Source organism: Barbus barbus, assembly GCF_936440315.1.
Source record: "Barbus barbus genome assembly, chromosome: 12".
Lineage (NCBI taxonomy): Eukaryota > Metazoa > Chordata > Actinopteri > Cypriniformes > Cyprinidae > Barbus > Barbus barbus.
The window spans coordinates 11,658,108-11,671,434 of record NC_136740.1 but is presented as its reverse complement, the minus strand read 5'-3'; the positions used below and the strand labels follow the sequence as shown (position 1 = coordinate 11,671,434).

Here is a 13,327-nt window from a genome sequence, read left to right as displayed (position 1 = left end):
TGGTTCTTAGCTGGCCATGTGCTGGTCCTAAGCAACTAGCTCCTGCTCAGGACCAGCACTTGATCATCTTAAACCAGCTCATGACCAGCTAAGGACCATCTTAAACCAGCTCAAACCAGCAGCCATACCTAACCAGCATATGCTGGATTTTTCAACAGGGAAGCAAACATTTCAGGGCACTGGAAGGATTTTGTGATTGAGACAGCCAACAAAATGGTATTGCACTGCGTGTCTCTGCTCCTTGTCAAGTTGTATGAAGTGTAAACGGATCTTAAGAACCTGCCTTTTGCATTTCATAAACACGAAAATGTATTCTTGGTGAACGGCCCCTTACAATAAGCTGCTGACTGTATAATAACATCTCAAAATCAACAGCACATTTCCAGAACCTTTGATGGAGCCTGACAGTTTCATAAGGACTATAGTCAAGTGCAGAATTTACCATGGTTCATGTCAAGAAGGAAGCCTCATATGATTTCCTAGGCACCAAACAAACTGGGATGTATCAAAATATATTTTATTACATTTAATCCTATTAAATTTAATTTACCTCACAGTCAGAATCCCAGAGGAAGATATAAACAATACTTCGAGCCGAAACGAAAGCTAATTTTAAGTAGCATTTAACAATGCATTTGGCTTCAGTGGAAGTTTTCCATAGCCTCAGGTAAAGCAAAAGCTTCCAAAAGTTTTCCATGGCATTATTCTGGTTCAAGATTAGATGGAGTGTTTTGAATGTGGTTGGAAGGCCCATATATGAGCACAAAATATACATAAAAATGTATTGAAGTGTGTGCGTAATACTTAATCCACTTGCTGATCAGAAACAGATACCGAAATGATCTGCCAGTAGAAGTAATATGCAAACTGAGGAGGACCAGGGGTAAATGAAACATCTGATGGTGTCTTCCGAAATGTTCGAACGCCAAGTGAGATGTCTTCCTGGTGCAACACTATTGCAGCTGTGATCTCGCCACTCTGGGAATACTCCGAAATCTCACACAGGTTCAGCGGGGCATATGCTCACGGAAGCCTGTGTGAGCTTGATAAATGCATTCCATTTACGTGATCTGTACCAGCTTAGGAGTGAAAGCTGTTTTGTTTTACCAAGATAACTTTTGAAATGATATCTGAAATGACAGGAGCTAATAGGTTGGACTTAATCTGATCTAGATTCTGGTCCGAGCGAGCAAGTGAAGACAATCAGATTGCTGAGCATGTCAGAGATTCATATTGCTTCAGGTTACTTTCATTAGGAACTCCCAATGGAGAATGACCTTCCTAATTTATCCTTTTGAATTTGATAAAAAGGGGAATGTGAGAGTTTATAACAATAAACAGAAAGGAAAGGACAGCATCTTTTTGGCAATGGAAAATTCATAGCAAACGCTATCCAGCTATCTGAATTCTGTCATTTGTAAAGGCAGTGGTCCAGTAGTAATCCAGGAACAGATGTAACAGTTGCGTTTCCATTGGTGATGTCCTTGACAAGTGAGATGGTGCCCGATGTTTTATGCAGACTCCCTTTTTTAAGCAGATTCAAATGAAAACATAAAACACACAGAACTAAACAAAATGGTAATCAGTTTACATTTACAAATCACAAACAGAAGAATAAGCTGCCACAGAGGCACAGAGGTGTGTGTCTGTCCAGAATTTGCAGTCGGGATGTCCAGCGTGGTGGGGGCGTCAGGGGTGGAGTCTCTAGTGGATGGGGTTAATATCTGTGCGGTGATTGGGTGCTGTGCTGGAGGTGGTGATGGTATTGTGCTGGATGACTTGCTGCTGGGTTACAGGGGTGGGACTTCCTGCCGGACTGCTCTCTGGACCTGAGGGACAATAGGAGAGATGAAGATGTCTCGCTGCATCCATTCAGATGTCTCTCTGTCTCTCAGTCCATCTTTCCTTCCATTTATTCGTCTGTTGTTTTAGCCTGTTTGTCCATCCATGCATCCATTCATATGTCTATCTGTCCATTCATCCATTTATCCATCCATATGTGACCCTGGACCACAAAACCAGTCACAAATAGCACAGGTATATTTGTAGCAATAGCCAACAATACATTATATGGGTCAAAATTCAAAAATTTTCTGCTGTGCCAAAAATCATCAGGATATTAAGTAAAAATCATGTTCCATGAAGATATTTTGTAAATTTCCTAATAAAATATATCAAAACTTATTTTTTGATTAGTAATATGCATTGCTAAGAACTTAATTTGGACAACTTTAAAGGAGATTTTCTCAGTGTTTTGATTTTTTTGCACCCTCAGATTCCAGATTTTCAAATAGTTTTATCTCAGCCAAATATTGTCCAATCCTAACAAACCATACATCAACGGAATGCTTATTTATTCAGCTTTCAGATGATGTATAAATCTTAATTTCAATTGAGCCTTTTGATTGGTTTGTGGTCCAGGGTCACATATGTCTGTCTATCTGTCCATCCGTCCATTCCTTATCTGTCCCAACCATCCATGCATTCATTCATATGTCTATCTGTCCATTCATCCATTTATCCATCCATATGTCTGTCTATATGTCCATCCGTCCATCCATCCATCCATACAGTCACCTACTGATGTGTCTATCCATCCATCCATCCATCTACCTATTGATATGTTTATCCATCCATCCACCCATCCATATGTCTGTCTGTCAATCCATCCATAGATATGTCTATCTGTCCATCCATCCATCTGTCTGTCTGTCCATTCATTAATCCATCCATCTGTCTGTCTGTCCATTCATCCATCCATCCATCTTTCTGTCTGTCTGTCCATTCATCCATCCATCCATCCATCCATCCATCCATCCGTCTGTCTGTCCATTCATCCATCCATCCGTCTGTCTGTCCATTCATCCATCCATCCATCCTCTGTCTATTTGTCCATCCATCTAGCCATCCATCCGTCTGTCTGTCTGCCTGTCTATTCATCCGTCCATCCATCCATCCATCCGTATATAGTTTAGGAAAAACAACTGAGATATTTACGAGATCTCATTTGTGATTTTTGTTTCCTATGAGAAGACAGGACAATAATGTGAAAATAATACACCACATTGAGATGAATATTTAAATATTCACAACTTCATTAATTATTGATGAATTTGGAAGTATACAAATATAGGCAGTGTACCTGTACATTACCTGAAGGCATTTACTTCAAAGTGAAAATGGAAATAATATTTCTGCATCATAAACACTGCTAGGCAACTGGTTTGTCAGTGACTGAGAAAATTAGTGTTTTTGCCCTCCTCTATAACCAGAAAGTGGCAGCCTCCATACATTTAAAAAATGTCAGGAGTATCTATATCAGTGGGTGTGTCCTACAAACAATATAATGTATATCCTTTATTACGTAATGTCACCTCTGGCCATGTGGGTGCGTGATAGTACTCACTGAGGTAACCTTGAGACTCTTTCTGCATGGCGGTGATGGGACAGTCCTTATGTGTCAATAAAAGCTGTTTCAGTTGTGTCACCTCATTCTTTAGCATGGTGACCTCGTTCTGCCAAAAAAAACAATAACATGAAACACTCACAAAAAAAATCCCTCAGTGTTGGTATCGAATTGAATAATTTATTGCTAGTGAAAGATCCAGTCATACACTTTGCCTAAAGACATAAAACAAAACATAGTGTTTAGCAACAGAAGTTAATCAAAACTAAATGTCCCTCATTGTTTCACAGTTAAAAACATGTATATTTCACAAAGCACAAGTTTCCTGGATACATTCTGGCCTGGATTTGACTGCTTAAGAGTTATTGTCTTTTGAAATTTCTACGTAGTTTAAGATTAAGTTTAAGCCGTGTTTGGGAAATCACGTTTGTGACAGTTGGTTCCTTAGTATGTAAACAAATTTAAACAAAGGCACACATGTTTATGATGTTCTGTTTTTGTCATAAACCATACAATACTTAACATAATTATGACAAACATGTTGGAAAAAGGTCTCTGGTGGATGTATTGGCAGCTTCACATCAAACCTCCCAGCAGACACAATGAATTAAAGGCCAGACAAGCCTGGGTCTCATTAGAAAACCTCATAATGAACAGGCGGTGAATTCTCTGCAATTACCGTTGTGGGAAACACGAGCGTCTGATCACACAGAGTTCTTGAATTTGATTAAATGATTTAGCAGAACGATACGAAAACATGGCAGCGTTTCAGGGATGCTTGGTGGAGAAGAATCCTCACTTTGACAGGTACCATGTTTGAGACTCTGGGGTGAATATTTCACAAAAGGCAAAACAAGCCTGAACAGTGGGACTATGGGAGTGCCAGGGTGTCTGTGAGCATTCTGTCCCACCTCGGCAAACTATGCAATAACAAAGAAAAACAAACACATTTAACATGTTTTGTTCTATTGTTAGCGGGAACTTGGGCTGGGTGAAATTATCTCTCACTATTTTTCAGCCTTTTGACAATATAAAACATATCTCATCATATTTTTTTCAGAGGAACCTTAATTTCAACCAAAGCAAATTTAATTTAAAATATAAGGCAAAAAGCAAAATACCATAAAAATAGCAACAATGAAGGCGTTTTTTACTAAATGAAAGGAAGAATTATATTGAAAATGTATATATAGTATGCATCATTTATTTACACCAGCACAAAAATACATCATAAACAGAAATGTTTGCATACATATATATTTTTTGCTAAATATACATTCCCATTCAAAAGTTTGGGTCAGTATATTTTTTGTTCGTTTTGTTTTGTTTTAATACTTTTATTCATTAAAATGATGAAAGTGACAGTAAATAATATATAATTGTATAATAATACAATAATATATAATTTTATAATGTTGCAAAAGATTACTATTTCAAATATATCCCTTTGTGAACTTTCTATTCATCAAAAAATAATAAATACACAGTTTTCACAAAATATTAAGCATCACAACTGTTTTAAACACTGGTAATAATAATAATAATATATATTTCTTGAGCATCAAATTAGCATATTAGAATGATTTCTGAAAGATCATGTGACTGAAGACTGGAGTAATGGCTGCTGAAAATTCAGTTTTGCCAAGACAAGAATAAACTACATTTTTAAATAAGTTCAAATAGAAAACAGTTACTGTTTTTACTGTATTTTTGATCAAATAAGCTCTTGGTGAGCATGGAGAGAAGAAAAATCATACCAACCCCAAACATCTGAACATTATAGTGTAAATATTTCAATATATGGAAATTGCCATAAAGGGACTTCAATGAACATTTTTAAACCATAATGTCAGTGAATCAGTGTCTTCGACCGATTTTAGTCATGAAGCAAAGAGGGTTTACAAAATAAATTAAAAATGAATTAAAATTTTTACAATATTCACAGTTTTGCTTAATTTTATATTGTCAGCTAAATCACAAGTATCCTTACTTTGCCTAGCACTAGTAGGAACTTTTGATAAGAGGGTGGTGTTGCCCAGTGGTTAAAAATGTAGGCTGGTAATTGAAAGGTTCGAACCAAAGTGCAACCAGTGAACCATCCACTATTGTGGCCTTGAGCGTGACAGGTTAACCTCAGCACATTCAGATAAGCAGAGAGCGATTGATGTGGCCTGATGGGGATGATCACCATGCCCAAACCAACAAAGCTGTTCTGGTTTCATGGTTTTAGAGGGGCTTTAGACACGTGGCACCTGATCAGACTGGACCACCAGCTGGCCGATCACCTGAATACCAGCTCAATCAGGCTTGGAGACCTACTGAAAACCAGCTTAGACTGGGTTAAACTGAGGGTAGTGCAGGATATACTCAAACATCCTCCAAAAACAGACTTACAAGACTGCACACACAGCATCAATCTTTCAGGTAAATCTCCATGCAAATTCAAGGTCTACTGAGAGCCCAAATGGATGCGAATGGAAACCTCTCGCAGATGAGATGTGCCGTGATGTTCAGAGGTTTTACTGGCCTACAAACCACACATTAAGCTGCAGCTGGCTGTGCTCTGGTTACTCTGTAGACCTCAATAACCCATTGACCCTGCCCTCCCCACAGCCGTCCCCGTCTGCTCTCCATCGACAGTAGCTTCAGCTGTCAAATGAATGGTGTTTATGAGCTTCTGTGGTCTAGAGTAAGCTAATACCGAGTGAAATATGAAGCCCCGTGTGAAATACAGCTCAGTGTGTGTTCCAAAGCGAAGTGCGCTTTAATTCTTAAAGGGTTAGTTCACCCAAAAATGAAAATTAGCCCGTGATTTACTCACCCTCAAGGCAGGTGTATATGACTTTCTTCTATCAGACGAATCCAGTCGGAGTTATATTAAAAATTATCCTTGCTCTTCCAAGCTTTATAATGGCAGTGGGTGGATGTCCAAAAGAAGTCAAATAAAGTGCATCCATCCATAATAAACAGTGCCTCACATGACTCCAGGGGTGAATAAAGGCCTCCTGTAGCGAATCGATGCATTTTTGTAAGAAAAATATCCATATTTAAAACGTTATAAACACTTTTCTCTCACTTCCACAAACTGTCATACATGGAAGGCATTCCGGGCAGATGACGCCGGACGTATGCGCCGCGCCTGTGAGATATGCTAGTCTTGCTAATTTGTTTACAGGAGCAAAGGAAGCAAAGTTTCTATGCTTTAGCAATGGAAAACCAGTCTCCTCTTGGCATGTATTGAAATCATCCTACATTTTTCTTTACAAATCCTTGTTTTGTAATTGTAATTCGTGACCGGCGTTTTGTTTTGCTCACTCCTCCACACTTCCGTGTTCTTTACTAATCACCGGCGCATGTGCTACACGTACGTCCAACATTATCTGTCGGAACAGCTTCCTACGGATAATGCTAACAACCGTTAGCGGAAGTGAGAGAAAAGTGTTTATAATGTTTTAAATATGGATATTTTTCTTACAAAAACACATCGATTTGTTACAGGAGGCCTTTATTCACCCCCGGAGCCGTGTGAGGCATGTTTTATTATGGATGGATGTGCTTTATTTGACTTCTTTTGGACTGTTGTACAAAAACACCAGCCCACTGCCATTATAAAGCTTGGAAGAGCAAGGACAATTTTTAATATAACTCCAATTGGATTCGTCTGAAAGAAGAAAGTCATATACACCTAGGATGCCTTGAGGGTGAGTAAATCACGGGCTAATTTTAATTTTTGGGTGAACTAACGCTTTAAGAGCAGAGGCTTTCAGCTGAAGAGAAGTGTGCGAATGAGTGATCCTGACCTGTAGCTGCATGTTGGTTTGGGTGAGCTCCTCCGCTTTCTTTTCTAGCGACATCACCCACACTTTCCTCTTCTGTCTGCAACGTGTGGCGGCTGCGCGATTCCTCTCCAGGAACTTCCTCCGGCGCTCGTCGGGGTCTTCGTCCAAGACCCGTCTACGACGACCTCCACTGGGTGGCGGGGACTGAAGGGTCTGCGTTGGCTGCATTTGCTGCGCAGCTGGAGATAACTGGGACAACAAAAAGTCTGAAGTTACAATTCTCCCCAAGATTCATACATCTGGCTGCCAGCCAATCACCTGTCTAACATCTCATCGTTCAGACCTCTTCAGTCAGAAACTTACCGTCTGGGAGTTTTCTTTAAAACAACATGTGCCCTGTACACGTGGCCCTATAGTCCTATGATGGACATCTGGGTGTGAGAAACAGCAGTGTGATTTACAGGCGGCCCCACCCTCATAAAGAGGTGTCAGGGCCCAGTTTTCCACTGCACACGTCCACTCAGACCAATACTCTACGACACCCTGAGAAACAGGGCCACTACCAGTGCACAAGGCCCACAAAAAGCTTCTTTGACATATGCTTGGCAGTTGGCATGTTTGCCGTCTTTAGATCATTACAGGTTTCTGGAGGCGATGGAAAATGCTGCGGCTTTGATGGTTTGTATGTATACAGGGCCCCTTCTTTGGTTTAATAATAAATTAAAGCAAAACTTTTGAATCACAAAAATATGAATTCAGTCAGCCTAAAGACTTGAAGAGAATTTTAAGTAGACAGGTTAATATTAAATAAGAGTGAGAGTAAAAAACAGAAAAAAACTTTTTAAAAATCTAGTTTAAAACACATGTGCCATAGTTCTAAGAAACATACTCTTTATTTCATATGGTTTTGAAAACCTTTTATACTATTTTCAACAAAAATGTAGTGAAAGTTATACGTAAGAACTATTTTCATTTACAGCTTACATTTTCAACAACACACATTTTCCTTTCAGTTTGAACACATGTGAATGTACACACATTTTTTAATTATTAAAAATGCTTTACATATTATGTAAAAAGTAAAAGTATTTTTAAAAAACATTATAATTACTTCATAAATGTCATTATGCTTTTAAGACCACAAGATTTTTTTTGTATCATATGACATCTTACAACCTGAACAAACCTTGTGTTGTCATAATAAGGTGAAAATAGCTGATATTTTAAGAGACATATTGACCTTGACACACAGTCGCGAGTTTGCAGGTGTCTATCTATGATATAATTTCCTGTTTGTGTGTGTGTGTGTGTGTGTGTGTGTGTGTGTGTTTCTGCATGTTGGTCGCATCACAACTTTGATTTGGCAGATGAAAAATTCCTTAAATATTATTAATACTTCAAGAAAATTTGAAGTGTTTATTTATTTATTTAATTTTCCTTCTTTTAAAGAATGTCATTCTTTTAATAAGGATTTTTTTCTTCATCATGATATTAGGACAGTTTTATTTAAGTTACTGTATTTCAAATGTACAGTTTTTATGAATACAATCTGAATAAAATAAATAATAATAAAAATAATCATTTTCTGGCAGATGTTCACAACACAGCCCCAGCTCAACTTTTTTTTCTGATGTTTCACTCTCTCAATTTATCCCAACTCAGGTGAACTCGAAAAGTTAAATTCAGCTTAACTCAACAATCTTCACATCAAATATACTCTACAAATTTGCAGCATTAGAACCTCAATGCTGTATCTCATTCCAGTTCAATACCTGTGAAGCAGCAGAGTGCATGGGTTGATGTGGAGAAGTCTGATGTCCATGTGCAGGGTGCAGGTGGGGCGGGTGGGAGTTGTGGTGCCCATGGCTTTGTGGGTGGTGATGGGCGCTCTGTGCATGGCTGGGGTGGTGGTGGGCATGGTGTGGGTATCCGTGGGGCGGGCCCTGCATGTGCTGGTGAGGGTGAGAGTGCAGGTGGTGGTGACCGGCCTGATCTTGCCGCGATGGCATCATTTCCATCATATGACCCATGGGGTTCATGCTGCCATTCACCATGCCCCCTGGATGGTGGGCAAGGGCAGCTTTCAGTCTCTGAGTAGAAAAATGTGGAAAATTAGATATATTAGTATTATGACTAACAAGTTTCAGATTTTCAATTTAAAAATGCATTTTTTTAGTCCACTGAACAAAAAGTGCACCTAGACTTTGATTAGCACATTGAGGCCATGATGTGAACAATGCAAAAATAGTTTTCTTAATGAATATTTCAATGAAAACATCTAAACATCAATAAAACAAACAATTCACAATTCAACATTCAAATATATGACTACTGCTTGCTGTAGCAGTTTGCAGCGTGCTTCAAAAATCCTCCAACTTCCCCAGCTCCACCTGTATAGACCTGCTACGAGGTGATTCGTGTATGCTATATGGGGGTTATTTCACGTATGTTATATTTGCAGCAGCAGTATTTCTTACATGCTCACAGCAGCGTGTTGTGGATGTATTGGCAGTGGCAAATCTCGGTACTTGCTCTGCAGCAGCAGCAGCAGCAGCGTAGCAGATCTATTCCGCCAAGACCAAAAACATTAACATTGTCATATACATTAACATGCCAATCCCTCCGAGAGTTGTCATGACATAATATTCTTGATAATAATAATAATATTTCTATTTAATTTTCTTACCCTATAGGCAAAAATCTAAATCTAAAAAAAATCTAAATTTAAAATTTTAATAAAACAAGACAATAAAAAAATAAGACAAATTTTAAAACAATATTTTTTTTTCTGTTTAAGAATAAAATAAATTGAATGAGGTTTATTCTTATACAATTTAGCTTCCAACGATAATGTATGTTTCTTTTTTGAGGGTGATTACCTGGAAAACAAGACAAAATACTGATTAATTTAAATTTTAGTTAACATGATGAAATATGACTGTCTATTGAGTTGACAAGCGAATGATTCTACTTTTTCCCATAGATTAAATGTGACCACTCGCCCACTTTGTGACGTACATGAATGTCCGAACTAAACCCGTCACTCCCATTTACCCTCTCACCCACACACCTACACACCCTCTTACACACCCAAGCACACAATTCCACTATCTGTCGTCACTGTCTAAGAGCTTCATCTGAAGAACGAGCCCAGCGTGGTGCAGGTCTGGCAGCGAGAGGGCCCTAGGGATTCTCTTCCCCCGATTTGCCCATTTCCCCTTCGGCCTACACTCTGTTTCTTCAAACGTGTGGTCTACTTAAGCTTTCACCCAGGGCTGGTTTTGGAGTCTATGACTCTAGAGATGCTCAAAGCACGTCTGTGTTTGGAATATGTTTACCTGACTGCTCTCTCTCTCACAGAGCTGTTTTTCTGGGCAGCTCAATAAGACAACTTAGGGGTCTGAAAAAAGCCACAAGTATAAATATACATGCCGCCAAAATATGTCCAATGGTTTGATCTGTTGACAGCACATGTAGAGAAAAAAGTACATAAGCGTGCGCATATATACTTGTATGTCTGTGTCCATTCGGTTTGACTTTCTTAAACTTGAGCCAAGGCAAAAAAAATCATAAAAAATACTTGGAGTATTTTTAGAGAGTGTTGAGTCTACGGTATATATTTCCACATGAGCTGAGCAGGTAGACTCACTGACTATAAGAAATGGGTCTGAGGTTCAAAAAATAAACAAATCACATGCAAAAATTTGACTCAAATAAATTAAAGAAAACATTAAATGAGGTCAACCAAGGATAATCTCTTCATGAAAAGTAGGATTAAAAAATAAACAAATTAAAAAAATTGCACATTTAAAGTTGCACTCAGTAAGTTTTTGTTTGTTGCACTGGCCAATATGAGTCTAGGGCTTATACTGACAGCTAGTGGTGTGGATGCATCCTCAAACAAAAGCAAAAATATTCTGTTTTCAATGCTATTGTAAAATAAAGCACCATCTTAGTCAGTCATAATTAAGTTTTGAATAAAACGAGGGGTTATAAAGATACTGTAATTATCACATCAGCTGGTCTAGCTGGATTTCAAAACGGCCACCCTCATGAGGCAACCCATGTAAAATAAACAGTTTGTATTAGGCTTTCAGTATGAACCAATATGAATCAAAGCTTCCTCTCTTGAAAATGTACATAATTTTACACATTTTACAAAATTACTATTCACTTCTTTATGTGTACATTTATTATCGAGGGAATAGGGTAACCATACATCCTCTTTTACCAGGCAGGTCCTGGGTTTCCTAGTGAAAAAAAAACTAAAATGTATTTGATATACATTTATTGCATGCTAAGTATACTACAAATACATTTACATATTTATATACTTAATAAAAATACCCTGCAATTGTACTTTTGGCATACTAAACTGGTATATTTAAAGTCTGCTAAATTGGAACAACTAATTTTGTGCTTAATGTACTTTAATTGTGCGAAAGTAGTGCTGAAGTACAACTAAAGATATGATGAAGTATATTTGAATTACTAATTATTATTACTAAGTATGCTTCAGGTTCACTTTAAATATCTTGCATTTAAAGACCGATATTGTTTAAAGATCATGCAATCCTGATCAATATAGCAGTGACATTAAAACACATTTTAGGCCATATTAAGAAATGTGCATTGTGCACAAGTATTACTCCAAATAAAGTTGAATCACAATTTTTATATCAGAAAGTCTCGAGGGACATGTCAGTAAATATGTAAATATATTTGAACTATACTTAGTATGAAATAAATGCATTTTAAATATATAGTTTTTTTTACTAGGCTGGAATTTTAAAGTTTAGTTTTGTTTTCCTATTGACATGCTTTGTACAGTCCTTATACATTATATTTACACGTATTACATTGCTTTGACCTTTCTCTGTAGATCTCACCTTCTCGCATGCCACGATTGATCGATTATGTACAACGCCTGCATGCTATTGATCAAGCTACTTTTCAGTCATTACCTTCAGTAAGTATGAAAACAAAGCCAAAACACTGGACATTTCAGGCAATTTAGAAATCCCGGTCAGGACATGTCTGGGAAAAAGAGGACATATTGTAATCCTGAGAGAGAAATATTACCATTAAGTAATTTAAATCTCATAAGTTTTCACAAACAAATCCAAAAGAATGACAAAAAAAATCAGACAGGTCTCTGCCACGCTCCTGTTCTCCCACACGCTTCAGATGCTGTCGGTCAGAGAGGCCAGTGTCCAGAGCTATGTGTTTGTAACAGGCAACACATTCACTCTCTGAGATTCATAGCCAGCTGGACCGTATGCGAGTGCCAAGGCACAAACCAGAGCACAGCATCCCTTTCTTCTCAAGCTGGTCAACCTGTGAGATGTCTTTTTTTCGAGATGCTTTATTCTCTGAATCATCCTAGTTGCTATTTACCAAAACAAAACTCAAATTGATTTGATAAGTTGCTGGCTCTTCAGCTCTCCAAGCCTAGCCATACCGTCCCTCCCTGACTGCTGGAGCTGCCAGTGCTTTCTGCCTTCACACACTTGCTGCCAAATACACAAGCACTAACCTACCCACCCTTACTGCTGCCCTTAACTGGCATTAATGCTGTTTTCACCCACCCGTTGCATCTTAATCCATCCTAACCTTTGCCAACACAGCAGTAATAACCCACCATTTCCTTTATCAACATTTCTGCTGCAGCATGCAAAACACTTTCCGTTAAGAAAACACTGACAGCCACCTTTTATTCCCCTGAGTATGATATGTGAAGTGAAGTGTCATGCTGCCAAGTATGGTGACCCATACTCGGAATTCGTGCTCTGCATTTAACCCATCCAACGTGCACACACACAGCAGTGAACACACACACACCGTGAACATACACCCGGAGCAGTGGGCAGCCATTTATGCTGCGGCGCCCGGGGAGCAGTTGGGGGTTCGGTGCCTTGCTCAAGGGCACCTCAGTCGTGGTATTGAGGGTGGAGAGAGCGCTGGACATTCACTCCCCCCACCTACAATCCCTGCCGGCCCGAGACTCGAACCCGCAACCTTTGGATTACGAGTCCGACTCTCTAACCATTAGGCCACGACTTCCCACATATGTCTAGTGTATGACTGTGTGTATGATTTTTATGTCGGTATTTTATGTTGTGGTAAAAAGGACCAAAAGTGG

The 13,327-nt window shown here is 38.7% G+C and overlaps 2 protein-coding genes across 2 annotated transcripts in view; both read right to left on the bottom strand.

Annotated features, from left to right (window-relative positions):
- Positions 1 to 497: 497 nt before the first annotated feature.
- LOC306877928 (cyclic AMP-responsive element-binding protein 5-like) lies at positions 498 to 9,772 on the bottom strand. Its single transcript, XM_079429977.1, has 5 exons — positions 9,663 to 9,772; positions 8,958 to 9,275; positions 7,207 to 7,434; positions 3,407 to 3,515; positions 498 to 1,829 (listed from the first exon to the last, which is right to left on the bottom strand). The coding sequence occupies exons 2-5, from the start codon at positions 9,237 to 9,239 to the stop codon at positions 1,705 to 1,707; spliced, it is 744 nt and encodes a 247-aa protein (XP_079286103.1). The 5' UTR covers positions 9,240 to 9,275; positions 9,663 to 9,772; the 3' UTR covers positions 498 to 1,704.
- LOC306878523 (cyclic AMP-responsive element-binding protein 5-like) overlaps positions 9,621 to 13,327 on the bottom strand; it is a gene marked incomplete at both ends in the record, with an annotated part of 58,124 nt that continues 54,417 nt past the window's right edge. The window contains one exon of the mRNA XM_079430965.1: positions 9,621 to 9,749. Coding sequence (XP_079287091.1) covers positions 9,621 to 9,749 — 129 coding nt within the window. The remainder of the gene's footprint in view (positions 9,750 to 13,327) is intronic.

Excerpts from the sequence above, each read along its gene's own strand:
- LOC306877928 (XM_079429977.1), bottom strand. The coding sequence starts at position 9,239 with ATGGTGAATGGCAGCATGAACCCCATGGGTCATATGATGGAAATGATG. Across the intron at positions 3,516-7,206 it reads AAACCAACATGCAGCTACAG|AACGAGGTCACCATGCTAAA; the intron begins GTCAGGATCACT and ends TTTTTTTGGCAG. Across the intron at positions 1,830-3,406 it reads AGAGTCTCAAGGTTACCTCA|GTCCAGAGAGCAGTCCGGCA; the intron begins GTGAGTACTATC and ends ATTGTCCCTCAG.